This window comes from Thermothelomyces thermophilus, chromosome 6 (genome assembly GCF_000226095.1).
Source record: "Thermothelomyces thermophilus ATCC 42464 chromosome 6, complete sequence".
Taxonomy (NCBI): Eukaryota; Fungi; Ascomycota; class Sordariomycetes; order Sordariales; family Chaetomiaceae; genus Thermothelomyces; species Thermothelomyces thermophilus.
Genome location: NC_016477.1, coordinates 404,073 through 430,719, shown reverse-complemented (window position 1 = coordinate 430,719; position 26,647 = coordinate 404,073). Strand labels below are relative to the sequence as shown.

The window sequence follows — 26,647 nt, the reverse complement described above, 5'->3', positions numbered from 1 at the left end:
CCTGCACCATGCACACAATGAACGTTCCGTACGAGGTATTATAAGTATTCCGTATTCCATACACACACACAAACACAAACACAAACACACACACGCACCCACACACATGCACGTCCAAACCGTAATCTGTATCATATTACTTTATTCGGCTGACAGCCTCAGGTCTGGGCATGGGAGATTTCAATTCGCGGAGCGGATACGCCTACCGGATATCGTTGTTTTCATTCTTCTCTTCGAGTGCAATATTTGTCTTCAATGTTGTGTACAGTACGCCTTGATCGCGTAAGTGCTCGACAGGACGTTTCGCTGTAGCATACCCTCCGCCCCAAGGATAGGAACTTACGCTGCTGCTTCACGTGTTAGTCCAGATCCTGTGACGGGGTTGACAGGAAAACTGCAAGAGCTTCGGGAGGGGTGGGGTCTTGCTGCTCGATGGGGCCAGGCAATCGCACCGAGTCTGGCAATGGGCAAGCCATTGAACTCTTGGCGGCGGGGCGATTGGTTTGTGACAGGGGGTTTGCGAAGGCCCCACCAGTACGACCGACGTCATCGTGGTGAAGTCTCGACGAGAACCCCGGGCGTTTTGCGACAGGTCCAGGCTCCGAGGCGGAAGCAACCGTCGCAGCGGAATCTCCCAAGGTCGATCTCTTGGTCTTGCTAGAAGGATCGCGAAGTGTCTTGTACATACGGATTGCTAGTGTAGCGGTGTATGTACTACACAGTAGTTATACGGACAGTTCGCTACGCCATGCCGAGGGAGGCACTATCAAAAGCAAGGAGCAGCAGGGGGGTTCTGTGTCGAGGTGAAACTTCGAAGTATTCGGTCGGGGCCGCCGTTGGAAGCGGATTTTTTTTTATTTTTTTATTTTTATTTTTATTTTTTTTTGGAATTGGAACCTTCCCCGAACGACGGAGGACCAAGGAAGCGTCGAGACCAGATATGTGGTAGTTCCTGTTGCTTTGTCGATGCCGTACGCGGCAACTTGCAGTAGACCGTCGAGACAGCGCGAGCCAAGAGCTCTCGTACTGCAGAGAGTGTGCAATGCACCTGCACCGCCAGAGTTGCGAGTGGGGATTGGATGCTCGGGAGAGACGGGAAAGCGGGAGGGCCATGGAAGTTTAGAGACGCCTGCTCAAGTGCCCCGTCGTCCCCGCGTTGCATCCGGGAAGAGGGCAACCCACATCGCGCCAGCCGCACCATGCCACCCTCATCAGGCAGTTTCTGGGATTTCTTGACCCGCCTTCTCTGCCCACCTTGGCCCAATCTTCTAATAAACCTCTGGGTGCCGCGCCTGTTATCAGTCTTCCCTTCCTTCTTCTTCTTTTTCTTTTTCTTTTTTTTTCTCTCCCACTTTCTCGACAGCCGCACGTGCTGCTCACACGCTTCGACGACCTAGGTAACAGCAATTGCGCAGGTGTGCGGGCGACTTTATAAAGCGCTGCCACCACCTCGCAACACGCTGCACCAGCGCCGGGACTCGACATCCGAGCCGCTCACCCAATCGAACCGACAGTCTGTGGCTCACGAGTTCTCGAGTCAAACGATTCGCAGTCCAGCCACAATCCTGAGGGTTACGAATTGCAGAAGCGCCTTGAATCCGGCGGAAGCGGAGCTTGGCACGTCCTAGACCGGGTATCTGCTTGAACAAGTCCCCCCACTTTTATTGACGTAGCTGCCATCGCCGTGCGTTTGTTTCTCTTGTGTTGTCGCAGCCGAGAGAAGCGAGGCTTAGTGACAAGCACGTTTGTCTACGACAGCGCTTGAACAGTACAAAGTAAGCGGACACTCCCACAGGAAGGGGGCGGGAAAAAAAATCAAATTAGGTTCATTTGGAGGCGAATCCCTGCTATCGAGTCGTGTTTCGGTGCAGGTTCGTCCTGAGCAAGCGAGCTAACCTCTGTCGCTTCGCCCCCCAGGAACCCGGCTCCGAAATTCTGAAGCACAGCCGGCCCCGCTGTTACTCCGACCGCACTCGATCTACCCACCACCGTCGGGCCTGAAAGATAATCCGGCACGCAGCCCAATCGCTAGTCGCTGCTCAATGTCTTTGTGTCCTGCTGTGCAACCAGCCCCGGCCTGTTGACAGCACCCACGGTCGTTCATCGACCGAAGAAATAATAATAGCTTTGACGCATCCGCCCGGATCCCCTCGTCCTTGACCCCGCGCAATCCATCAGTGATTGCCCCGCGTCTCCGCATCGTTCGTCACCCGCGATCCAACAAGCACAACACGACACCCGACATCGCCCACCATGGCCGAGTTCGTGCGCGCCCAGATCTTTGGGACCACCTTCGAGATCACGTCGAGGTACGATGCGAGCAACGTGATAAATCGGGCGAAACCAGTTGGCTGATGTCAAGACTTTCAGGTATACCGACCTCCAGCCGGTCGGCATGGGAGCATTCGGTCTGGTCTGGTACGATTTGGTGCCCTTCTTCCTCCTTTCCCTTCCCTCTCCCCACACTATGATCGGACGGAAAAACACGCTGACAGATGCTCAGCTCTGCAAAGGACCAGCTTACCAACCAGAATGTCGCCGTCAAAAAGATTATGAAGCCTTTCAGTACCCCGGTCCTGGCCAAGAGGACGTATCGCGAGCTTAAGCTGCTCAAGCACCTGAAGCACGAGAACGTTGGTCTCCCCCCCGAGCAGCCCTACAGTTCCTGCGACAACGAATTGACACTCCTCCGTTTAGGTCATCTCGCTCAGCGACATCTTCATCTCCCCCCTCGAGGACATGTAGGTTGCCGACCGGACGAACAAGAGGGACCGCCCGCTAACCCCGGCCCAGTTACTTTGTCACGGAGCTCCTGGGCACCGACCTGCACAGGCTACTCACTTCGAGGCCTCTGGAGAAGCAGTTCATTCAATATTTCCTCTATCAGATTATGGTCCGTACTTGACTCTCCCAGACGGCGAGCGTCTCCATTTCCCCCCCCAATCTGACATCCTCCAGCGCGGTCTGAAATACGTGCACTCGGCCGGCGTCGTCCACAGGGACCTGAAGCCCAGTAACATCCTCGTCAACGAGAACTGCGACCTCAAGATCTGCGATTTCGGCCTGGCGCGCATCCAGGACCCCCAGATGACGGGCTATGTGTCCACGAGGTACTACCGCGCGCCAGAAATCATGCTCACGTGGCAAAAGTACGACGTCGAGGTCGACATCTGGAGCGCCGGCTGCATCTTTGCCGAGATGCTCGAGGGCAAGCCGCTCTTCCCCGGCAAGGACCACGTCAACCAGTTCTCCATCATCACCGAGCTCCTCGGCACGCCGCCTGACGATGTCATCAACACCATCGCAAGCGAAAATGTGCGTCACGCAGATTCTAACCTGACGGCTCGTTTTTGTGTCCTCCGGAAGAAATTGGCTGACTTGTTTGTCTTGTTAAGACCCTGAGATTCGTCAAATCTCTCCCCAGGCGCGAGAGGCAACCTCTCAAGAATAAATTCAAGAACGCCGATCCTCCGGGTATGCCTGTCGACAGCTTCCCTCCCCTTGTGATTCTTTACTTGTCTGTTACCGAACATCGGCTTACTCGTACCAGCCATCGACCTCCTAGAGCGCATGCTCGTCTTTGACCCCAAGAAGCGGATAACAGCAGCGGAGGCGCTGGCCCACGAATACCTGGCTCCGTACCACGACCCCACCGACGAGCCCGTAGCTGAGGAAAAGTTTGATTGGAGCTTCAACGACGCCGACCTGCCCGTCGACACATGGAAGATCATGATGTTAGTGATTCTCGAGACTGTTTTGCTTAGGTTCGCCGGGAACAGTTCGCTGACGTCAACTTGAAAACAGGTACTCGGAGATCCTCGACTACCACAACGTTGAGGCCGCCAGCGTCGGCCAAATGGAGGACCAACAATACCTCGCACAATGAAGCATGTGAAAACTGCCAGAGATCCGAAACAAAACCGATAAGAAAAAGGTACAGGGACTAAGGGTTATCTGGATCGTGTTTTGTCGGGCGATGACGGGTGGCTGGCTGGTCATGACGGCGTTCTGGAAGAAAGGAAAGGAAGAATTTTTTATTTTCTCATCACGTTTTGTGACCGAGACAAATCAAGAGGAAACAACGCTGGCTGCCTCGAAGTGGTAGCAACTAATTCATATCTGCTGGCCGGCGTCTTTGGCCTAGATTGGGTGGAATCTATTTTTAATTTCTTGGTCTCGTTTTTCGTCGTCGTCGTCGTCGTTGAAATCCTTGCGGTGCTGACCCCTATTTGCCACACGACATTGGAAGGGAGTTTGTTACAAGAAAGAGTGTTGAGGGGCGAAGGAACCGCGGTTGGATCGTTGGCGGAGGTTGAATATCAGTATCGGCGTGCATACCTATAAACTTTGTTGCTTACACCACCACCACCATCACCATAATAGATCCTGACCGTAGAGGTCCGCCCGACGTCCTCAAGACCGCGCGGACGCCGAAACGTTATACATACACATGAATACATCAGATCAACAGCAAAGGCTATGACCCGGATTAACGTCTGGCTCTTGTTTCTACCAAAGTCTCAATGACGGCACCGAGTAGCACGCCCACTTCCCGATTCCCATACCTGATCGTTGTTCCTAGATCACCGTGTGATGTACGGCCGCGTACTAGCCGGCGGGCAGTAGTTGAGTAGAAAAAGTAAAAGGATATTTATACCCTTTTTCTAGATACACCGCTCTTCAGGTTATAGTATCCATGCCCGAAAAAAAAAAAAAAATCTCTCTTTCCGAAATACAATCCAATTATTTCTGCGACCAACCAGCTGGAATGTCCAATGCGGCCTTTCAGCTATGATATTTGCATATTTGCACATCTTCGAACTGCCGTCGCCGTTGGCCACGCGCTTTGCCTCACGCGTCTACCAAAACCGGGAAAGACACATACTCCGTAGGTGGTTATGGTACTGAGTGCAGAGTCGCCAATGCGACATACGGCCGGCAGTTCCGCCCCCCCGGTTCCCCCCCTTCTCTCTCTTTCCGACCAACAACCGTAGAAGAAATCGTCACCTCCTGTTCCACAGCTCTTGCACCTCAGCCGCTTCCGCGACGGCAGGGTTCGGAGACAAGGTGGGAGATGGCCCGGGTTCAGGTCCAGACTCAAGCTCTGGCTTAGGGTTGGAGTCAGGTTTGGGGTCTCGCTCGATCCCTTCTTCCTTTGATCTACTTCCCTCCTCCTCCTCCCCCTGTTCCTCCTTATTCTTCCGCTGCTGCTCTCCCCCGATATCTATCCTCCCCCTTTCCGGCCCGACTTCCGACTTGCCTGACCCTTCTTTGCCCGGTGGTGATCTTGGAGGGGTAAGGCTGCTCGGAGGAACGGAAGCACGCTCCGCGGTGGCGGCCGCGTCATCGAGCATCGACTCTCCGCTGGTCGAGGCGGCGCTGAACCTATTGGTGTTGAGCGGCCGCTGCTCGGCGGCGCGATCTGAGGCGTCTGTTGAGCGCCTGCTGGCCGAGGAGATGATGGATGCCCGGTCACTTGGTTGCGAGGGGAGCGCGTCATACCCGCCCCTAGGACTCTGGGGAGACGAGGCCCGATTCTTGTTGCTGTTGCTGCTGCCACTGCTGCTGCCTATCCTGACCCATCCTGAGGCCCACCCACCTCCCCCGCTGCTACTGCTGTTGGTGTTATTAGAAGGAGCATCGCCGCTGCTGTTGTTCGTCGTCGTCGTCGTCGTCGTTGATGATGATGATGATGACTTTCCTCCCCCCCAAGCAGCTCTCCTCTTCTCGCCCGCCCACGCCGCCCAGCTATTCACAAACGCGCCCGCCTTGCTGCCCACGGCCTGCATGGTCTGCTGCGCCTTGGTGAAATCGACAGCCGGCACCGCGCCATTCTTTTCCTGTTGGTCCTGACCATGGCTCCCGGCCGTTGGCGAGGCCCCGTCCCGGGATTGTGCGGACTTGGCCTCCTCACTCTTTCTCCTCTGCGCCTCCCGGAGCGCTTCCATGTCGGCGTACAGTTTCCCAAACAGGGTGCTCGCCTTCTCCCTGCCGGCGGCCAGGTTCCGGCCGAGCGCCTCGCGTCCCTGCGCGAACCGCTCGTCCCAGTGCAGGTCCTGTACCTGCTGGGTGATGCGGCGCTGGATGTCCTCGATGGTCAGGCCGCCGGCGCAGGGGTGTTTCGGCTCGACGATGTCGAACAGGTGCGAGTCGGTGTGGGAGTTCCAGATGCGGAAGTTTTGGGTGCGCGACCAGGCTTCGACAAAGTCGTTCCCGAAGTCGTGCGACGGATCGCCGTCGATGTCTGGCAGCAGCATGCGCGGGTTGTTGGCGTGCCGCGCGAGGTGGGCGCGGTACTTGACCGACGATATGAGCGCCAGGAGGTATTCCTCGAACTGCACGCGGATGAACTCCTCGCTGCCAACGTAGCCCATCGTCTTGGGCCGGCTGGGGTTGGCCTCATCCCAGGTGTCGTTCACGTTCTGGGTGATAAAGTCGATCCAGCGGCGGTCGGGAGTGGAGAGCTGCAGGGCGGCCCTGAGGGAGGGGGAGGTCACGTTGATGGTGCCCTCATCGAGGTTGATGAGGATGTCGCTGTAGCGGTCTTTTTGTTGCAGGAGGAGCGAGTTGGTGCTTCCGACGATGTACGACTTGGTGCCGAAGTCGGCGAGGATGTCGAGTTGTTGGAGAGGGGTGTAGGGGCCGAAGAGACTTCCCTGTTTTGTGTGCGTCTCTCTTGTGAGTTTCTTTTTTTTTTTTTTTCTCTTTTTTTTCTTCTTTTTTTTGGGAGGGTAATAAGAGGGCGTTGTGCAAGCCAGGGAGGCAGAGAGAGCCGCCGGGGACGCTTACCTTGTCGAAGATTTGCAAGGGCAAGCCCATGTAGGACAGCAGCGAATTCCTGTCGCTCGTCCTCAGGCTTGTCGGCATGGTAAGGCTTCTCTCGTAACTGTCCAGCTCCGGCCCGGCCGAGTCCTGCAGGTTGTGGAGCAGCCGGGGGATCAGGGACACGAGGGAGAACTGGGTGAGACACAGGCGCTCGCAGCGGGACCCGAAAAAGAGCATCTAGAGACGGGGGTTCAAACGAGTGTCAGGATCAGCAACGGCGCGGTCGGGGCAACGTCACACAAGGTCAGAGAAACAGCAGCGCTTTGGGCAGCCCGGCTTGTTTTGTCTTGTTTACCTTTGGCTGCAACAGACAGCACTTGAACAACACCAGGGTCTGCCACCTGAACTCGCGCACCAGCTCGCGCAGGCTCAGGCCCAGGTACTGATCCCGCTCCTCGTCCTCGTGCGCCATGCCGCGCTTCTTCTCGTCGGCCAGGCTGTCCTGGAAGCGGCGCAGGATCTCGACGTCGGTGAAGTCGCGCTGGGCGAACCAGGCCTGGGTGACGACGCTCAGGCGCTCGCGCAGCATGCCGAAGGCCTGCGGGCTGTCGGCGATGACCACGACGGCCTTCTGGACGGTCGAGCGGGTCACGTCGGCGGGGCGGTTGAGCAGCTCAGAGGCGTCCATCTGGCGGGTGCACGAGATGCCGAAGAGGGAGGTTGCCGGGGCCGATTCGGTGGCCGGCCGCAGGAGGGTGAAGTAGGAGAAGTCTTCGGACAACCTAGCGAGTCCCGGGGCGATTAGAGAAGGAGGCAACGAAGCGGCGGGAATGGTTCCGGATCGTGGGAAGGAAAAAGGAGGTAACAATAAACCAAGAGAAACAGAAAAAAAGAAAGAAAGAAAAGAAAAAGAAAAAAAAAAGCAACAAGGCAACAAAGACGGTATCAACCTACGCATGGGCTCCGTCGCTCAGGGCCATGAAGGGCAGCAGCGTCCAGTCGTACTCGGCAGCCGGGTCGCGGCCCTCTTCGACGCCGAACCATCTCTCCACCTCCGGGCCGCGCGCATGGTGGAAGTCGACGACGGCGACGAGCGGGATGAAGGCCTCCCTGGCGGGCGTGCTCTTCTCCGTCGTCGGTGTCGGGGAAACGGACATGGTTTGTGGTGGGGCGAGGGCGAGAGCTTCCTTCCCTCCCCCAAGTTGTCAAGAGAAGAAATACGTTACGGGGACCGCTCCGTCTCCTCGTGGCGGCCTGGCTCCTCGGGTCCGGTTCCTGTGCGGGTCGAGGCGTTGTTGAGCAGAGCTTTGAGCGGAGCTGTTTCCGTGAACGTGGCCCCGGTGCAATTGGCCGAATTGCTGTTCTTTTCCAGTGCACAGTTCACGCCAGGCGACGACTTGGATCCCGCGTCGAGCCGAGCCGAGCCTCGCCTGTGGTGGGAAACAACCTTTTGGTTGCGGGTGCCGACCCGGGGAGGTTCCAGAAAGTACAGCGGGTAAGTGCGGATGACGCTGCGGATTGCGCTGCGGATTACACTACAGCAGGGGATGCTGCGGGTGGGAACCGGTGAGGGGCCCTACCAGGTATGTATGTTACAGTATGTATGTACTATACAGTACCACAGTACAGGACTGTAAAATAGGCTGTTCCCGACAATAACACAGCAAGGGACCAGGCAACTGAGAGAGGTACAGTACATATGGTACCTCATCAACAAGGCTCTGATGGCTCAAAAAATGCCTCCAAAAGTCACACACAACAAAAGGGAGAAGGGCATCGAGAAGTTCAGTACGATGTTCAAAGACGGTGAGCATCTCGTGGCGGTGGCGGTCAGCAGCAGCAGCAGCAGCAACTTGCAGCAAAAGCCAGGGCCCGCAGATACGGAGAATCTATGTTTGTATGTACGGATAGGGATTCGTACTCCGTACGGTTGGAAGCCATCAGATTTCATTGGGGTCGGTGGCAGTCAGTGTGACGTGCAGAGTCGAGACTGGCTGCTTGGCGGTCATGCCTCGCTAATGAGCGTCTTGGCACCCTCCAATGGGGACATTTCGTGCGACGCCTAGAAAATAATCGACTTAAATTACAAATTACGTATTGGTACGGTAAGATTTCATCATGAACCGTACTATTATTCACACTCACACTCTCGCCCTCTTGTCTACGTATGTTCTACTATAGTACGTTCTACTAGCCCGTAAGATGTTCCCGGGCCAAGAACGACGACAACAACAACTTCGAGAAAACCAGCGGATACGTCTGTTTTCTTTGTTATATGGCAGCGGACGTCGACATCCGAGGGCACACACACCCCCATATTTTTTTTTTATTATTCTCGCTTCCCCCCATCTCTGTTGTTTCGGTTCATATAAAAAGGCGTCTTATCCCGTAAGACGCCCATATATCTCTAGCCTTTGCTCGCCAGCGCCAATATTCCTTTCCCGGGAAACAGAAAGAAAGAGAGAGAGAGAGAGAGGGATGGGATGGGGAAAAAATAATAATGAACAATCATACATCTAGTCACACACCTCGCAGTCCATGTCCATATCCGTGCTCTCACCAGCGGGGCCTACCACCCCGTCTGGCCCCTCTCCCTGTATCACCTTTCCGCCTTCGTACGTGATCCGCCGCCAGCCACATTCGTCGCTGGGGTCCTTGATCAGTTCCATGGTTGGGAAGTAGTGGTCGTTCTTCTTCATGGTGACAACCCACGGGACGCTGTCAAAGGTCATAGCCCTGAGCCGGAAGTCTGCAAAACCAAGACCGATCAATAACCGCACGACAAGAAAAAAAAAAGAAAAAAAAAGGAGAAAAGGAAAAAGCAAAGAGGAGGCGGAGAACGTACAGGTATTGTCGGGAATCTTGATCACCTCGGCCAAGAAGGACTCCAGATCCGGCGTCGCCTTGCCGTTGACGTGGGTGATGAAGTTGGTGGGCGCGAGGCCGTACTGGTACGCCGGCGAGCCTCTGGTCCTGGCCGAGACGTAGACGCCGCTGTGCAGCTTGCTGATCTGCTGGCGCACGGCGTGGTGCGGCGCGTGGATGATGGCGCCGCAGAACGAGACGGCCCGCGTCGTCTCGACGTCGTCGGCCGCCACCGTCGCCAGCTTGAGCCGCAGCTCCTGGCGCTCGCGCACCACGATCGCGTCGAGCTCCTCGTGCTCGTACATGACGTCCAGGTCCGACGTCTTGGTGATGATGTTGCCGTTGAGGCTCAGCAGGATGTCGCCCTCGCGCAGGCCCGCCTCCTCCCGCTCGTTGGGCTCGAACGTGCGCTTGGTCACCATGAAGAGCTGGTGGTTCGCCGTGTTGGCGAGCGCGACTTGCTGGATCCACTCCTCGGCCACGCCCATCAGCCGGGCCTGCGACATCTGGATGGTGCGGAACTCGACCGAGAGCATCCGGATCTTGGGGATGAGACCCTGCCGGATCTGCCTGACGACGGGTAATAACGCCGGCGTGGCGAACCCGAGATGGTACTCCTCGTCGCGATGGGTCGACGCGTTGCGCTCGCCGAGGTATGTCAACCAGAGCGCCTGGACGGTGCCGTCCTGGGCCACGAGCACGCCGCTGCCGCACTGGTTGCTCAGGCTCGACTCGACCGTGATGGCGTCGACATTCATGGCCCGGTACCTGGGCGCCCCCGGGTTGGCCGGTATCGTCACGGCAAAGATCTCGGTGACTGTCGTCGCCGCGTGGACAATGCGCCCGATCCGGTTATAGCCGATAAAGTAAGTCGAAGCGCCTTGCGTGAGGGGCTCGGCGCTGAGCTTCGCGCTGGCGACGGGCGCCTTGACGAGGCTCGGGTCGTACTTGATGATGGCATAGTTCTGGAGGGGATGGAGGAACACCACCTTGCCCTCGACGACCACCGAGTCCGCGATGGTGACGGTGATATCACAGAGGTCGTACGGGACGATGGCTCTCGATATCAACACGAGCCCCTGGTCCGCGTCGATCACCACTCCCATCCCCCACTTCCTATTCTTGGGGAAGCCGTCTAGCTTGACGGGCATCGAGCAGTGTACCTGAACAAAACTCCGGACCAGGTCGGCGATGGCGGGGTGCGACGTGTTCTCGAGCTTGATGAACTCGCCCATCCGGGGAACGGGCGGGACTGCCGGGAGGGGATCCGCCAGGTTGGAGAAATCCCACAGCCCGGTCTCGTCGTTCCTGACAGCCAGCTTCATCTTCTTGTACCAATGCCTGTCGACGTAGATGATGGTGGTGTGAAGATTATGCATATCGCGCAGGTGTTTGTACGTAACCACGACGCGCGACTTGTCCGGGATGCCCTTGAGCACCTCGATGAACGTGTCAAGGTCGGGCGTCTTCTTGTTGTCGACGGAGCAGATGATGTGGCCACTCTCGGCGCTGTCGAACCGCCAGGATCCGCCAAGCTCGCACGAATAGACGCCCTTGCAGGCGACGCCGTAGAGCCGGGCTTGCTGATACGAGAGGTTATGGAAACTACCCCCAGCTACGGAGACGAACCGATCCGGGGTGATCTTGTGCAGATCACCGACTTCGATCTCCACCTCCACCTCCTGGCCGCCGCGGAGGAGGAGGAGCTTGACGGGCTTGCCGACGCTGGAGTCCAGGATGTCGTCCAGGCGGATGAACTGGGTGAGCAGCTCGCCGTTCACCTTGATCAGCACGTCGCCCTCTTCAATCTTTCGGTGCGATGGACCTTCGGGAAGAACGATTTCCGCGACCAACAGGTTCGTCTCCTTGGGGAAGGCCTTTCGCATCTGGGCCTCCCACTTGGGAGTCAAACCTAGCCTCCGGCACTCGTCGAACGGCTTGAGAAGGAATTGGCACTGAATGTCGCCTCTGGTGATCGGTTTCCCCTCCTGCAAGCACTTCAGCGCTCGGAGCGGCCGGTCGAGCGGGAGGAAGTAGTCGGTGGCGGCACCGTCTGCTCTGCCGCCTGCTTGCAGCGCGACGGCGTACCCGTCGATGTTGACCACCGGAGAGCCGGAGCTCCCTCCGCTGGCCGCTGCGCTGGCCTGGTAGTAGCACGTGTTGAAGTCGCTGTACCCTTCGCCGTATTCGGGCGCGTTGCGGTCCAACCTGCTGATGACGCCGGAGAGAATGCTGAGCTTCTCGCCGGCATCGTTGCCGACCACCCTGATCTCGATGCCAACCTTGGCAAGGTCCGGCCGCAACGGCAGCGCGGTCACGGGCATGTACTTGATGGCCTTTGGGTCGAATTTGAGGAAACCAAAATCGTGGACAGGGTCACGGTACACCGGGTAGGCGTCGACCTCCTCGTGGTTGTCGAAAACGCAATAGCCCCAGAACGGGCCCGAGCCGACGACATGGCGGTTGGTCAGGATATAACTGTGCCACGGTCAGCTGGGGATTTGGCACGAACGGATCTCAAGGCGCATGCGATCTCACCCTCTCTCGGCATCGACGATGAACCCAGTCGCTTCGCTGGTCAGCGCCGGGTCCGTGTCGAACGAGCACGTCTGGCAGAAGCGTATTGAGACGACATTCCGCACCACCTTCTCTATGGTAGCTTGCCATTCGGCCGTGTCCGGACCGGCGGGGAGGACGGCCGGCAACCGATGGTCTTCGTAGTCGTCAAACCCGCCGTCTGCCTCGTCCTGCACGATTGAGGTGTTCTCGCCGGCGGAGGACTCCTCTCCATTGGAGCGCTGGTGCTTCGAACGCCGGCCATCGACGGCATATGGCGGCTCTTTGCGCTTGGAACGGGTGGTCATCTGGCTGGTGCCGTTCATCGTCTCGGTCTCGTCGGAAGAACGGTTGACGGGTACGTTAGGGGGAGGGGAAGGAGATGCTCCGGAAGTCGGGGATGAAGACTGGAAGCGCGCGGGCGTAGCCGCGTAAAACCAGGTCCCAGGAGAAGCGGGCCCGAGGAAGCGTACGGCAGTGCGGTGGCCCAGCGGCGAGCCAGGTCGCGTTGCTGATCGAAGGGTGGCACTCTTCTTAGCGGAGTCTGCGACGAGGGAGTTGCTCGTGGTGGTGCGCAATCTCCGGCAAAGAGCGAGCGCTGACCGCATTCACAATCGCTGCACAGGTGCAGGCGCGGGCCTCTGCACTGACTTATGGGCTCGATTGTGGAGGTCGTGGTCTTCCCGACGACACTCGGTCTGAGGTACAGTACCTGAAATGAGGTGCACGAAATCCTCGTGCTGCCTTGCGAGGCACGGCTTCGTATCAAAAGTTAGCAACGCGGCCGATAACCCGATTGGCGGGGCGCAGCGGGATGATGGCAATTATCGAAGCCAACGCCGCGATATACCGATATTCAGGGTCCAGGGATCTCCTTGGGCAGGAAGTCTCCGTCACATGGGCTTACTCCTCACCGAGCCCTTGAACTTTGCCGTACCAATTTCAGTCTCCCTACTCACCTAAACTGAGGAGAGCTCTAGTACAAGGACGTGGCGTTCTGGCGAGTTCTTGAATTGAGTTTCAATTTCCAATTCGCTCCGGCATTTCTGATGATTGAATATCAGTCGGCGAGAGCAGAAACCCAGTCGTACTTTACTCTGTAGTCTCGAAAACGACTCCACAAATTCAAGCTCGAGATCCTCGGGTCAACTTGCTCACGCACACACACGAACCACAACCAAAGACACAGAAAGCAAGACCCACATGCGTGCTCTCTTGTATGTATGTACCTACCACGTGAGGATCAACTTATGGCCCATACACCGACCATTTACTTTTACCTTTGACTCGATGGGATGAAGAGCGAGACGACAAACAAACACTCAACCAACACAAAGACGCCAAGGATGGCTGGCGAACGACGGGTTTCATGGAGACCGAAGTGAGGAGTGATTATACGCTCATGCAGTCGTATTTTCCACGCCGTTCACGTGGCCAGCCGCTGCGGAATACCTTCTGACACGGCAAATCAATCCTTCTAACTGCCTGCCTGAACCTGACCCTTCTGAAGCCATTCCGAGAGACGGTATACTTAAAACGGGGCTTATATATAAACGATGAAATGACACCCGGGAATAACTCGAATCCAAGCCCCCACCCTCTCTCTCTCGCGCCGGTAGCTTACCCCCGATGCTCCTGTACATACGGAGAGGAGATATTTGGGAGAATGGGTTACTGTACCTCTCCTCGAACGACCAAGACACAAAAACCTCACAACCCACCCGAGTCTAATTGAAACGCCAGAGACGCCTCCCACCCGTCCTCGATTCTCTTTGGGTATCAGATACATGTCATCAGCGCATCCAGCCAAGAGACGCACGCGGATATAAATGCCCCTATCCAGTCATGCCCAAGGCCGAAACCAACAGAAAAGAGGAGAGGAAGTGACGGGGAAGCGTGATGAACCGCAGCCGCTCATACAGATACAGAATTCGGCAACAGAAATTAAAATAAAAAAAAAAAAAAAAGGGAGAAAATGTGAAAAACCAACTTCGCGACCGCACCTCTTCGAAACGCCGAACGCTTGTCGCCCGCACTCGCACACACAGAACGATCACCCCTCTCAGCTGCCACCCAAGACCCTTTCCCTCACCCCTAGATACTCCCTGAAATGCAGCTCATGCGCCTCGCAGGCAGCCATCCACTTCTGCCGCACAATCTTGTCCACCTCGAGCGCCCTCAGGTAGTTCTCAACGCCCGCTCCGCCCCTTGTGTTCAGCCACCCCAGCCCGTTGCCCTCATTCTGCCGCTGCCGCGCGGCAAAGTGGTCCGTCACCCGCCGGTTAAACTCGGACCACGATGTCATATAGGCCTCGAACTCGCGAACGTAGTTCATCCACGCGGGCGCGCTGACCTTGGCGCCAGGAATGCAGAGGCTCGCGGGCGGGCGAGGTGCTGTGGGCGGGCTGGGGACATCGAGTTGCTTCGCGGTCGGTTTTTCCTGTTGGTTTCCGTGGGAGGCAAGCGGGATTTTTGCGGATGGGCGGCTCGGGAAGGGCAGGTTGGAGCTGAGATCTGCGAAGGAACCAAGGCCGGAGGGCTTTGGAGGGGCGAACGGTTCCACATTGCGGAACTCCGAGAACAAGGGCCGGACGAAGTCTTCGGCGTCTTCGGAGCCGGCTGAGGTGGGGTTGAGGTTGGGGGCCTTCAAGCCCGCGCCGAGCTTAGGTTCGGCCGTCGCACCGTTGCCCGGCCGCCACTCGGGTTTCGTGGGCTCCACGTTGATGTTCCGAGGAGCGCCGGCTTGCGGGCCTGCGGGTTCCGGAGGCGGCGTGTCGATGTCCATGGCATTCGGGCTCCTGGAACCGTTTATGCCGGAGGCGGGTGTACTTGCCTTGGACTTGTCCTCCCCGCTGGTCTCCTCATCGTCCACCATCCCGGCCGTCCCCGCCGTCATCCGGACAGGCCGTGGTTTCTTGATCGGCCGGATGGGGCGAGTAGGCGAGGTCGACGCTTTGCCGGGCTGAGGCGGCACAAATATATGAGGCCCAAAAGCCTCCTTCCACTGCTCGGGAACGAAGTCTCCCTGCTTCTTCGCGGGCTCGGCCTGCTGAGCACCACTGGATTTTTCGGCATTGGACTTTTCGGCACCGCTGCCCGGCTCAGCCGACGGCGTAAACTCGTTCCTAAGCGGAGAATGGTGTCCGCCGCCGCGAGCGCGCTGCTTGGCCCGAAGAAAGCTGTCGTCTACAGAGCCCGCTGTCCCGGCGCTGAACTGGAAGTTGAAACTCTCCTTCTCCTCCGCCACGAACCGCGTGTTGATATTATCGGCGCTGTTTCGGGTGAAGCGAGCCTGGTGGGCTGCCGTGTCTTTACCGTCTGTGGGAACCGAGAAACTGTTGCGGTAGACGCCGTTAGTACACCTGTTGCTCTGTTGACCCCTGTTCCTCGGTGGCATAGTAGTTGGTGCTGGCTGCGATGCGGCCCGCAGAAGGTGCTGCAACTGTGCATGCAACTTTCTTTCAAATGGGTTGGCGACGAAAGCTGGTCCCTCTCCACTGGGAGTCGGGAGGACATCTTCGTCAGACTTGTAGGCTGAAAAGCTGGTATTATTCACGCCGCTCGACCCTACACCAACACGGCTATTCGAGTGTGGTGATTGGGGTGTCGACTGCGCTGGGTAGACGGTGTAGAAACCGCGATGGTCGAAAGAGAGAGGAGACTCATACAATTTGGTGCCCTGCTTTGACTGATCCGAAGCATCACCGTTGACCGTCGCTGAAAAAAAACCTGTCAGCAACCTCACATCACATAGGCGGAGCTGGGACCTTACCGTTCGTGCTGCTATTGACGGAGGAGGTCGAGCTGTTTGGGCCGGAAAAGGTTGCGGTCGGCGGAGCCGAGTTCGTATCGGCCCCCCTCGGACTGTACCGCGCGCTTGCTCGTGAGTGGTATTGGAACCCGTTTGTGGCGCTTTGCTCGCTGGGCCTAGGGATCTCATCCGTCGACCTCTTGATGTTCTCCGAGCCAGTACTAGCACTGCGTTGTCGAGGAGGCGGGGTCGGAGGCGTATCGGCAGCACCTTCCTGAAACCTTCTCGGCCCGTCTCTCATGCTCTTAGCCCGGTTGATATTAAGCGGTTCGAACGGGTTGGTTCTCTCGCCGACGTTAGCAGCGTACGGCGTACGCTGGCGGTTGTCCAGAAATGTCTCGCTGAATAGGGAACTCAGAGGGTCGTCATCCGTAGACGCGGGCGTGGACTTGCTCGCCTCAGCGGCATCGGTACCAGAGTTGTAGTGCCGATTCTTGACCGGCGGTTCGTCCCCCGCAGGTGATGCCGGGGCATAGCCACTCTTCCTGGAGCCGAATGCTGCCTCCTGCCTCCTGGCCTGTGACGCCGTCCGTGGGATAGGTGGTTCCCTAGGAGGCGGCTTGGGTGGACGTGCACTGGACGCGGAAGCCGAAGCGCTGGGCTGAGATGGTTTGCTCTGCGGCCTTGCGCGTTCCCATGCCTCCATATTCGCTCTCAAATTATCTGTCTTGGACTTGGCCTTGTGTGCCCAGTCCCAGTGTTTCGTCGAAGCCGCTGCCGTCGGCGCGGGCGGGCGAGTCGGCATGGGGGGCCGTCGCGGGGGAACGCCAAACTTCTGGTTAACTTCCTGCGCCGTGTATTGCCAAGGGTTGCCTCTGACGCCCGACGCTCCCGGCTTCGGGGTTCGCTGACGGTGTGCATCGAACTTAGATTTGGTGTTGGGGTCGGTCAGGATTTCGTGGGCGGCTTGGATGACCAGGAACTTCTCCTTGGCCTCCTCCTCTTTCCCCGGGTTGCGATCTGGATGCCATTTCAGTGCTGGTGCTGGTGTCAGTAACGGGCTCTCAATTGTTCTTCCACCTCCCTTTCTGCCTCAACTCACCTAATTTCTTGAATTGCTTCTTCACTTCCGCAATGTCCACCGGTCCCGGAAGTTCAAGATCTGCATAGTAGTCCCGGTTGTAGTCTAGCTTGACCATCTTGACTCCGCTGAGAGGTCAACTAGCGGAGAGGCGAGGGGGGAAAAGCGGTGACGGCAGCAGGGCGGACGACCTCATCAGCCGCTGGATTTTATTCCCGTGAGTACTGCAGACGCATCCGCGAGTGGTAAGCGAACGGGTAAAGGGGGAGAATTCTCGAGTTCGCCTCGTCGCAGAGCTTCGTCGAGTATACGCCGAGTGAGAAAAAAAGGCAACGCCTAGGTGTTCGGAGAACTAGTAGTGTCGCGAAACAGAGTATCAGGCAGAAAGTCGGTCGGTGCCCTGGAACCTGTTGTGTTGGGACAAGAACACGCGATGCGGGGCAGACCAACCAGCGCGAGGGCGGCGAGGGAGGGAAAAAAGTTCGCCTCGGTGAAGTGCTAGATCAATTTGGTGATCGGGTGTTAAAGAGGTGAAAAACGCAGGATTTGCAAAATTTACAAGCGAGCAGTCTAGAAGGAACTGGGTTGGTGGTTGTGTGGTTAGCAAAGGCCGCCTAGCGCAGAGATACGCAGCAAGGTATGTTGTTTGGCAACCGACCGGGCTTCAGCGCAGCCAGCACCTGCGGGACTGGTTTGTTTGACAACCGTCAGCTCGGCGGCACAGCCAGGTGCAAGGCGCAGGATGGTAGTCGGGATTTACCTGAGAATAGCGAATGCCAACCACCCGCAATCGATGCACTGCAATACCTTAAGGTACCAGATGCCGTTGCCAAAATTTAGGAGAGAGTGCTGAAGAGCAAACAATGGTGGAGACCCCTTCAGCTGTCATGGGCAACTCAATGCCCTGGTTTCCTAACTAGTACTGTATGTACAATACATACATACATACATACATACATACTATACATACACTACTGCGTAAGTTCAAGGTTGGTAAAAGGTTCCTAGTTAGTGCTCGCGGCCCCACTTTGAACAGCCCGGAACGCTATGACGTACTATTGGAGTTGGGAGAGGCATGGTTGGTTGCCTCGCACATTCACCTACTCGTTTGTAACGATCCTCTTGGCCGTTCTGTCACCTGGCCACGCCGCAGGAGCAGAAGACGAATCATCCGCAGCTCAGGATTTCGCTCCCGAGTCACTGGGTCCGCCATGAGGGAGCCAGAATTCAGAAAACAAGTAATTGTCTCTATACATACATAGCCCGGGCATTTTTCTTTGCGCCAGTCACACCACGCCATCACACCATAGGTACGGATACATAGTATATGCGTGCATGTATATATGTACATACAGTATATAACGTCAATCATACCCATATTGGTCATATACCAAATTCGGCCACCAAATCTCTACCAAATTCAGGGGTAATATACAGCTTACAATACTAATAAGGACATAGTCAATTAAAGCTATTTGTAAGCTAACACTCCTAGAGTCAGTCAAATATAGAGTAGTCTATAGGTATCTCCTTATATACTAGCTTTATAAAGCCTACCTTTCCCTATAATGCCGTATACCGTACCTTTTACTGCTATTCTTCCTCCTCCTTTGTAGCTCTCTTATCTATCTTTTCCTAGATAGCTATAATAGTAAGTATATATACCTTGCTAAAGTGCTTTTTAATAGTCTTTTTCTAACTATTAGTCCTCCTTTTAATAAGCTCTTAGTTTGGAAGATAGAGTATAAGATTATTTACTTATAAGGTTAGAAAGTTTTATTTTAGATAGGTAATTACCTTCTTTAATAGGCTATTATAAACTCTAGATAGTTCCTTTATAAGGTTATTAAATTAAAAGAGTATCTCTTTACTATTAGAATAAAAAGATACCTTCTTTTCTAGTATATCTATATTAGACTTATAAAGGTTAAGAACCTTTATTAGGTTAAATAAAATTAGCCTAGCCCTTCTTTATATATTAGTAATGTTCTTTAGTATTATTTTATATACCTAAGAATAGATATTAAGAAACTAGTAGTTATAAATTTAAATTATATTAAAGAAAGTAGTTTCTATAATAAGTTGTGACGAACCCAGCTCAGACTTCTTCTAAAAGGGTTCAGACAAAGGTAAATCAAGCAAGACAAGCGTACAGGTCGTCTAAGGGATTCGGTGAAGCCAAAGGGTTCACAACAACACTAGAGTTATCTCTCACAGTAGTTAGCGATGCTTGGTATAAGTACTATAATTGTGGGTTGCTATCACTGGTAAACTCCTAGAGTCTATTATAACGAGTGACTAGCTAGCTATATATATATAATTATCTGTCCTTCTTTAATAGTTATTACTAGTACCATTTCTCCTTTCGCTCCGTGATTCCGCGTTGTCAATGGTAATATATTATTATCACTAGTGAAGACCTTAGTCTTAGTAGTGATAATCTTCTGATTAGTCCGTCAAGTAATTGGCTATCGGAATGTCCCGTGTCCTGGCTACAGCCTGCCGGGCCGTCTATATGCTTATTCGTGACACGATGCCCTTCCTTCAAGGCTTTTGACCTGAAAGCCCTCTTAGGCCGTTTCAAATAGCGCTAATAACCCTTCGCTTGTAAGTATTGTATTCTTCTTATTTCTATATTGTAGTCGCCATGTTGACAAAATGCTAATAGAGAAACGGAAGTTATATTCTATACGTTACTATACTTCCCTTGCTTAGAATATTGCTAAGAATAGTTTTATTATTATACCTTGCTCTTAGTATATATTATAAGGCCTTGTCTGTAAAATGATCGCGTGTACAAAGCGTTACAAAGCCTACGTTCGTTAAGGTTGTTCTTACAATAGCTCTAGTATACTACTTTCTTCCTATAAGTATATCTCCTTTTCCCTCTTTTTTTTTTTTTTTTTTGAATATGATTCCTAATATTTATTCTAGTAGATCGCATTCTCTAGGAGCAGCATCGTATCAAAGATGCTAAACGTTATATCGAACTTAAGCTAGATAAATCCTAACGCTATCTAGAAGAAGCCTAGCATAAGTTGTCTAAAAAGCTTACACAGCTCCGGCGTCTTCGTCAGTAGAAGGAGTTTTTAGTAGAGAAAGGTGCTAATATGGTGGCACGTAATCTATCGACCTTAGACGAGTTAGAGGAGGTTAAGTAGTAAGAGCGGCAAGGGGCGCCTACTATACCCTTGTTATAGATTAATGATACTGTCGATGCTATTAACTAGGGCGCCGTCTTTAGTTCTATCCTAGGTTTTCCTTTGGTTAATCTAGGTTCTGCTAGTAGAACTATTCTAGTTTCTTAAGGTAGTTTAAATTCTTGACTAGTTCCTATAAGTTATCCTCTAGTCTAAAATCAAGCTATTTAACTAGATACTATAGTTCCCTATTAATAATATATAAATCTAGAATTTCTTTGATGTCCTATTCTTCCTCTTTGTCCTCTGCTTTAATGTTTATAGCGATTTTAGCGTCCTTTAGCACTGGTTCGAGAAGTAAAATATAAAAAACATCTGTCTATAATTATATAGATAATAGTAACGATAGTTAGTAGTTAGATATCGAAATTCGTTCCTTGATAACGAAGGGTCTAACCTTCTTAAAGTCTAGCTTTATACTTAGTCGTTTAGTTTGTAAGTTTCGTACGATTAGGTAGACTTTGTCTCCCCTCTCTAGGCAAGGTCCCTCGAGCCTGTATTTGTTATAGTAGTTCTTTATTCTAGTTCTAACAAACTTAAGTTCGTTTTTAAGCTTCTCGTATAGTATATACATTTGTTCCGCTTTAACTGCTACTCTTAGTATTATAACCTCTAGTCCTTGCCTAAGGTCTGCTTTATATCTATAGTTTATAAAGAACGGTATAACTTTGGTCGTTTCCGTTAGCGTTATATTATAAGCGAGTTATACTATTAGCAATAGTGTGACCTAGTTATCTTACTAGTAGTTGACGTAAGAACAGAGGTATTGCTTAATAACTTGGTTTAGTTACTCCATTTATCCGTTAGTCTATAGGTAATATGCCGTTAACAGCTTGCTATTGACGCCTAATCGTTACATTAACGCTTGCCAGAACTTCGATGCGAACTTAGTATCTCTGTCGGTGATCTATTCCTATAGCCAAGCGCATACTAATGCGACTTGCCGATAGATTACGTCTACTAGCTGTTTAGCTATCTAGGACTCCTTGTAGGGAAAGAAGTATGCCCATTTAGTTAGGTAATCTACTATAGTAAGAATACTATTGTAGATTACCCCTATAGCCGTATCCTTGGATTCTAGTAGTTTCGTAATAAAGTCTATCGTAACTAAACTCTATAGTTTGTCAGCTATTAGCAGTAGCTAAAGTAGCCTATATAGCTTATATTGTGCCGTTTTGCTTTGATTGTAGATGTCGTAGCTCTATATGACTTCCTTAACTTGTATCGTTAACTATAGAAAGTCATAGTGTTTCTTGACTTGTACGACAGTCTTCGTAACTCCTTTATATCCTCCGAGTTTCGATTTGTAAAGTTCTTAAATCATTTGCAGCTATTGATCCCCATTATAGATATATACTTTGCCTTGGTACTAGAGTTTCCTATCTTTTTCTTCTACTCTATCAGGTACCACTAGTCTAAGTGTTACTTAATACTATGCCTTGTTAATTCTTTCTTCTTGAAAGATTATATAATATTCTAGGAACGAGTCAAGTAGATTATCTTCTATAGATATCTATATTTCGTAATATAGCGTTCCGTCTATTTGTTCTTTAAATAACGGTGGCGTTATTTCTATTCGTCCTTCTATATAATCCGTTCGTCGGCTTAAGGCGTCCGCTTGTACGTTCTCTTTACCCTTCTTATAGCAGATCTTAAAATTAAATTTCATAAGGAATTCTGCCTATCGTATTTGTCATCTATTAAGCTCCTTTGTCGTTATAAAGTACCGCAAATTCTTATAATCTATATATACTTATACTAGTTTGATTATACTACTAAGGTATAGTCGCTATTCCTTAAAAGCTTCGATAATCGTAAGTAGTTCCTTGTTATAGATTAGATAATTGAGACGTAGTCTATCGAGCTTCTTTAAAAAGAAGGCTATAGGATATAGCTTCCCTTGTTTATCTCGTTATCCTAATTGTCCTCTGATGGCATAGTCTAAAGCGTCTGTTTCTACCTTAAATGGCTTCTTAGGATCTAGTAGCACTAGTACTAGATCTTTAGTAATGGCGTCGCGGATCTATATAAATGCTTACTCGTATTACTCTTCCTATTAGAATTTAGCGTTCTTCCTAGTAAGTTTATATAAAGGTCGTACGATCGCTTTAAAGTTCCTGATGAATATCCGGTAGAAGTTTGTAAACCCGATGAAACTTTATACTTCCGTGATTAATGTTAGTTATAGCCATTCCTTGATAGCTTTAACCTTTAAGGGTTCTATCTAGATTTATCCTAGGGATATTTCGTATCCTAAAAATACCGTTTTCCTAATGTGGAATTCGCTCTTTTCCTTGTTAACTGATAGCTTATACGTGTATAACGCGTCTAGTACTACTTTTATATGCTTCTAGTGTTTGTCTATCGTTTTGGAGAAGATGAGTATATTGTCAAGATAATATACTATAAATTTGTTAAGAAAGGGTCAGATAGCTTGATCAATTAGGGCTTAGAACGTTGCCGGCGCGTTCGTTAGTCTAAATAGCATGACAAGGTACTTATAATGGCTATAGGGTATCCTAAAGGCCGTTTTCCACTTATTACCTTCTTTGATCTGTATATAGTTATAGGCCGATAGCAAGTCAAGACATGTAAAATATTAGGCTCCTACCAACTAATCTTAGAGCTATAAGATTAGCAGTAATAGGTATCGGTTTTTCATAGTCTATTTGTTAAGTTACCAATAGTCAATATATAACTATAGCTTTCTGTCTTTCTTAGGTACAAACAGGATTAGGTAGCCTACTAGCAATATTAATAGACAGATATATCCTCTTCGAAGATTCTCCTCCAAATATCGCTTAAGTTCTTCGTTCTATATCTAGCTTATATAATAAATCTTAAAGAACTTTAGTCGTACTCCTTCCTTAAGCTTGATCTTATAATCCTATAGGCCATACTCTAGTAATCCTTTTAGATGCTTCGGTTCGAATCCTAGGTGTTCTTTGTATTCCTTTGGTACTTCCCTAGTCTTGTCTCGTCTCTCGGTTTTCCGATAGTATACGAACTTGGTTCCATCTATAGCGATACTAGCGATTTCTCCTATCTTAACCTACTACTCTAATCATAGTGCTTTATATTTGTTAATAGAGAGAATAGCTATCGGCGGTTTAGCTCGTTCTTCCTATCGTGATATTGATATCGTTATACTACCTCTTCTAGAGTCTATAGTAGTCTACCTACTACTATCTGTCTCTTATAGTAGATCTATAGGATATGCCTTTCCTTAAGTATTGTCCTCTTGCGATCCTTGCGTGCTCCTCTTTTTACTAGTCGAATATAACTCTATTTAGGGTCGTAGGTAGCTACTATTCTTCTAGCTAATATCTAGGTTATAATCTTTATACTATAGTAACCCTAATATTATATCTTTATCGTTACCTATGTCTATAATACTAAATACGACTACTATAGTCTTCCCTATTATAGTAATGTCGATCGGTTTGGTCTCCCTATATACCTATTACATTGGAAATAGCCCTTTGACTATGCCATGCTTCCGCTTCATTCTCTAGGGTATCTGTAGCTAATTCACAAGCGTCGGCGAAATCAGGTTCATCTCTGCTCCACTATCTACTAGTACAAGCATTTCGTACTATCTCTATTATACTATTATCTATAGTTACTTGTCTTACCGCCGTCGCCTAAAGATTACGGCGATTTCCTATGTTTCTGCCGGGAGGTCTCGATATAGTAGTTTCTTACGCTAGTTCCTCCTATACTACGTTACCACTTGCCACTATACAGGTGTTAATGGTTTTCAGGCCCCTCGAAGGGCCCTGACCTATTTCCTAGGTTAGTACTAACCTCTTTAGTTATTTGGCTAATAGTGGCTTTGTCAATCGTACTCATTTCTATAAGCTATTAAGTGCTTATAGCTTCCTACCATTAGGTCCGTTCTACTTTTCGTTATACGTGCTATAGCTTTATCTAAAGCTCCTAGATCTACAATTTCTTTTCGTCTATATAGTAGAGGCAGTCATTACTCTGGCACAAGTCCTATATATCTCGTCCTATTCTATAGTGCCTAGGCTAGGCTCGTTTTGGTACTACCGTGATGCCTTCTAGATCGTAGGCTTCGATCTTCTAGAGCAATTTGGCCGCTCTGTTTCTTGTATTATAGACCTATTCTACAGGGCAGAGGCTTCCGTTCTCATTTCCTTGTTAGGTCGGCTAGTGATTATTTTCGAATTTGTCGCGAAAGTAGTATCGGCATTTGTATAATATACACTAGAACCAGGGCACTTGTATATATGCCTCGTGTTATAGGTATAGCTACGTAGCGTTACCTAAAAGGTATTAGAATTCTTTTCCAAATCCTTCCTACTATATATAGACCATAGGTACTCCGATGCTAAGGTAGGAGTATTTCTTCTAGTAGTTTTCCCACGTACGTTCATCTTTTCTGCGGTTTGCGTATATAAACTAGTACTCGGGGTTCTATACGTCATAGCTAAGTTGCTAATCGTTAAAATGCTTGGCGTAGCTATTAGGCCTATCGTACGTCATAGGCTATTCCCCTTTGATAGTTTCCATAATACGTCGGAGTTCCCTTATCTTGTCCCTTATCTCATCGCTCTACTAGGCAAGTTAAATTAAGCGTCTATTCTATTTATATAGTTCTATATTAAGCTAGAAAACTTTATTACGATACTATTCGATTTGTTCCTAGAGGAATAGAACATTAGGTCCGGGTCTTTCGATTCCTTAGGTATCGGTCGTCTACAATCTATCCTACCTTTATATGACTATAAAACCCTACTGCCTTAGGGCTAGGAGAATCGAAATTGGTAGTATATACTCTCCCACCATATCCTATTTAGCAAGACCTGTCTCTAGGTCTACCGTGACTAGTTTGGAGTACAGTGCTTATTTGTCTTTACCGTTGCCGTTGTATCCGAGACTATCTATATTACTATCCTTGTCTTCGTAGCTTGTGGCTACTACTTTGATAACATCCTTGGTATTTTCGTTAATAGCTATAATTTCCTTTCTAGGGACTGTTTTCTACTCTTTCTTTAGGCTTCGACATTCCCGCTTATAATGCTCTTTCTTTCTATAGTTATAGTAGGTAATATTAGACTTGTCTTTAGTCGTTTTCTTTCGGTCTTACTTCTATACTATATCTATATCTATAGCTCTAGGATACGTCCTATATAAGGTGCTAATGTATACTCGTTTTTTCTTGTCGTTAGCCTTGACTATAGTTCTATTTATTTAACCTCGTTTCTATTACTCTTATATATAGAGTCGATTATCGATTCTAATAGCCCATATAATATATTTGTCTAAGGTCTTAGGCCGGTCGTACTTATATAGCTTGTCTTTAACCTTTTCCTTCAAACCGTTATAAAATAGTTATATTAACGCCTTATCGTTAAGCTAAGACTTAAGTATATCCTATCTAAACTATATAGCATAGGAGGCTACTAACTTGGTCTGTCAAAGACTAGCAAGTCTTTCTTACGTATAAATCTTCTTATCTTTATTACCAAAAACCTTCTAAAGCTCTTCTTTAAAACAGTTATAAGATCGAAAGACTACCTATATAAATACGTCTCAGTTATCTTCGTCTTCCTTAGTAAGATAGTCATTCTATATAGGCTCGAACTATCTAAGTACCTTGCCCTCTAGTCTTATAGCTATATAAAGGACTTTAGCTTTGTCGTCTAGAAACTTGTTATTATTAAGCCAGAAGTAGGATCGGAGGTTTGTCAGGAATCCTACGAGATCCTCCTTAGTTCCTCCATATTTACCAGGTAGTTCGATCTTAATACAGCTCGCTTTGGCGCCTTCGAGTGCCTTGATTTTGGTATAGGCCTCGTTAACCAGCTTCTGCAAGTGCTTTTCACCGTTCTCGAGTTCCTTAATCCAAGCTTAAGCAACCTTATCTCTCTAGTCTAACTCCTAGATCCGTTGCTAGAGTTAACTAAGCTAGGCAAACAGCTATTCGGCCGTAACGTTAGTAGCCATGTCAATGTCAAGGTCGAAATCACCTTCGTCCTAAACCATGATAGAACAAAGGGAGTGATAGCAACGTGTAACGAACCTAGCTTAGACTTCTTCTAAAAGGGTTTAGACAAAGGTAAATTAAGTAGGACAAGCGTATAGGTTATCTAAGGGATTTGGTAAAGTTAAAGGGTTTATAACAACACTAGAGTTATCTCTTATAGTAGTTAGTGATGCTTAGTATAAGTATTGTAATTATAGGTTACTATTACTAGTAAACTCTTAGAGTCTACTATAACGAGTGACTAGCTAGCTATATATATATAATTATCTATCCCTCTTTAATAGTTATTACTAGTACTATTTTTCCTTTCGCTCCGTGATTCTACGTTGTCGACGGTAATATGTTATTATCACTAGTGAAGACCTTAGTCTTGGTAGTGATAATCTTCTGATTGGTCTGTCAAGTGATTAGCTGTC

At 50.5% G+C, this 26,647-nt stretch overlaps 5 protein-coding genes across 5 annotated transcripts; 1 reads left to right on the top strand and 4 right to left on the bottom strand.

The window, feature by feature from the left end:
• The first annotated feature begins 1,940 nt into the window (after positions 1-1,940).
• MYCTH_2309838 (uncharacterized protein) lies at positions 1,941-4,659 on the top strand. Its single transcript, XM_003665750.1, has 9 exons — positions 1,941-2,309; positions 2,371-2,418; positions 2,504-2,633; positions 2,698-2,741; positions 2,794-2,893; positions 2,959-3,315; positions 3,396-3,474; positions 3,551-3,734; positions 3,805-4,659. Exons 1-9 carry the CDS (start codon positions 2,254-2,256, stop codon positions 3,884-3,886), a joined length of 1,080 nt encoding a protein of 359 aa, XP_003665798.1. The 5' UTR covers positions 1,941-2,253; the 3' UTR covers positions 3,887-4,659.
• Position 4,660: 1 nt separating this feature from the next.
• Positions 4,661-7,118, bottom strand: MYCTH_2309831 (uncharacterized protein). Its single transcript, XM_003665749.1, has 2 exons — positions 6,790-7,118; positions 4,661-6,656 (listed from the first exon to the last, which is right to left on the bottom strand). Exons 1-2 carry the CDS (start codon positions 7,000-7,002, stop codon positions 5,004-5,006), a joined length of 1,866 nt encoding a protein of 621 aa, XP_003665797.1. The 5' UTR covers positions 7,003-7,118; the 3' UTR covers positions 4,661-5,003.
• A 521-nt stretch (positions 7,119-7,639) lies between these two features.
• Positions 7,640-8,238, bottom strand: MYCTH_2309829 (uncharacterized protein). Its single transcript, XM_003665748.1, has one exon. The coding sequence runs from the start codon at positions 7,920-7,922 to the stop codon at positions 7,716-7,718; it is 207 nt and encodes a 68-aa protein (XP_003665796.1). The 5' UTR covers positions 7,923-8,238; the 3' UTR covers positions 7,640-7,715.
• A 750-nt stretch (positions 8,239-8,988) lies between these two features.
• MYCTH_2309828 (uncharacterized protein) lies at positions 8,989-12,949 on the bottom strand. The gene is made up of 2 exons (XM_003665747.1): positions 12,169-12,949; positions 8,989-12,108 (listed from the first exon to the last, which is right to left on the bottom strand). The coding sequence occupies exons 1-2, from the start codon at positions 12,792-12,794 to the stop codon at positions 9,282-9,284; spliced, it is 3,453 nt and encodes a 1,150-aa protein (XP_003665795.1). The 5' UTR covers positions 12,795-12,949; the 3' UTR covers positions 8,989-9,281.
• A 1,182-nt stretch (positions 12,950-14,131) lies between these two features.
• On the bottom strand, positions 14,132-17,377 carry MYCTH_2309825 (uncharacterized protein). The gene is made up of 4 exons (XM_003665746.1): positions 17,040-17,377; positions 15,959-16,975; positions 15,855-15,903; positions 14,132-15,521 (listed from the first exon to the last, which is right to left on the bottom strand). Exons 1-4 carry the CDS (start codon positions 17,134-17,136, stop codon positions 14,249-14,251), a joined length of 2,436 nt encoding a protein of 811 aa, XP_003665794.1. The 5' UTR covers positions 17,137-17,377; the 3' UTR covers positions 14,132-14,248.
• Positions 17,378-26,647: the final 9,270 nt, after the last annotated feature.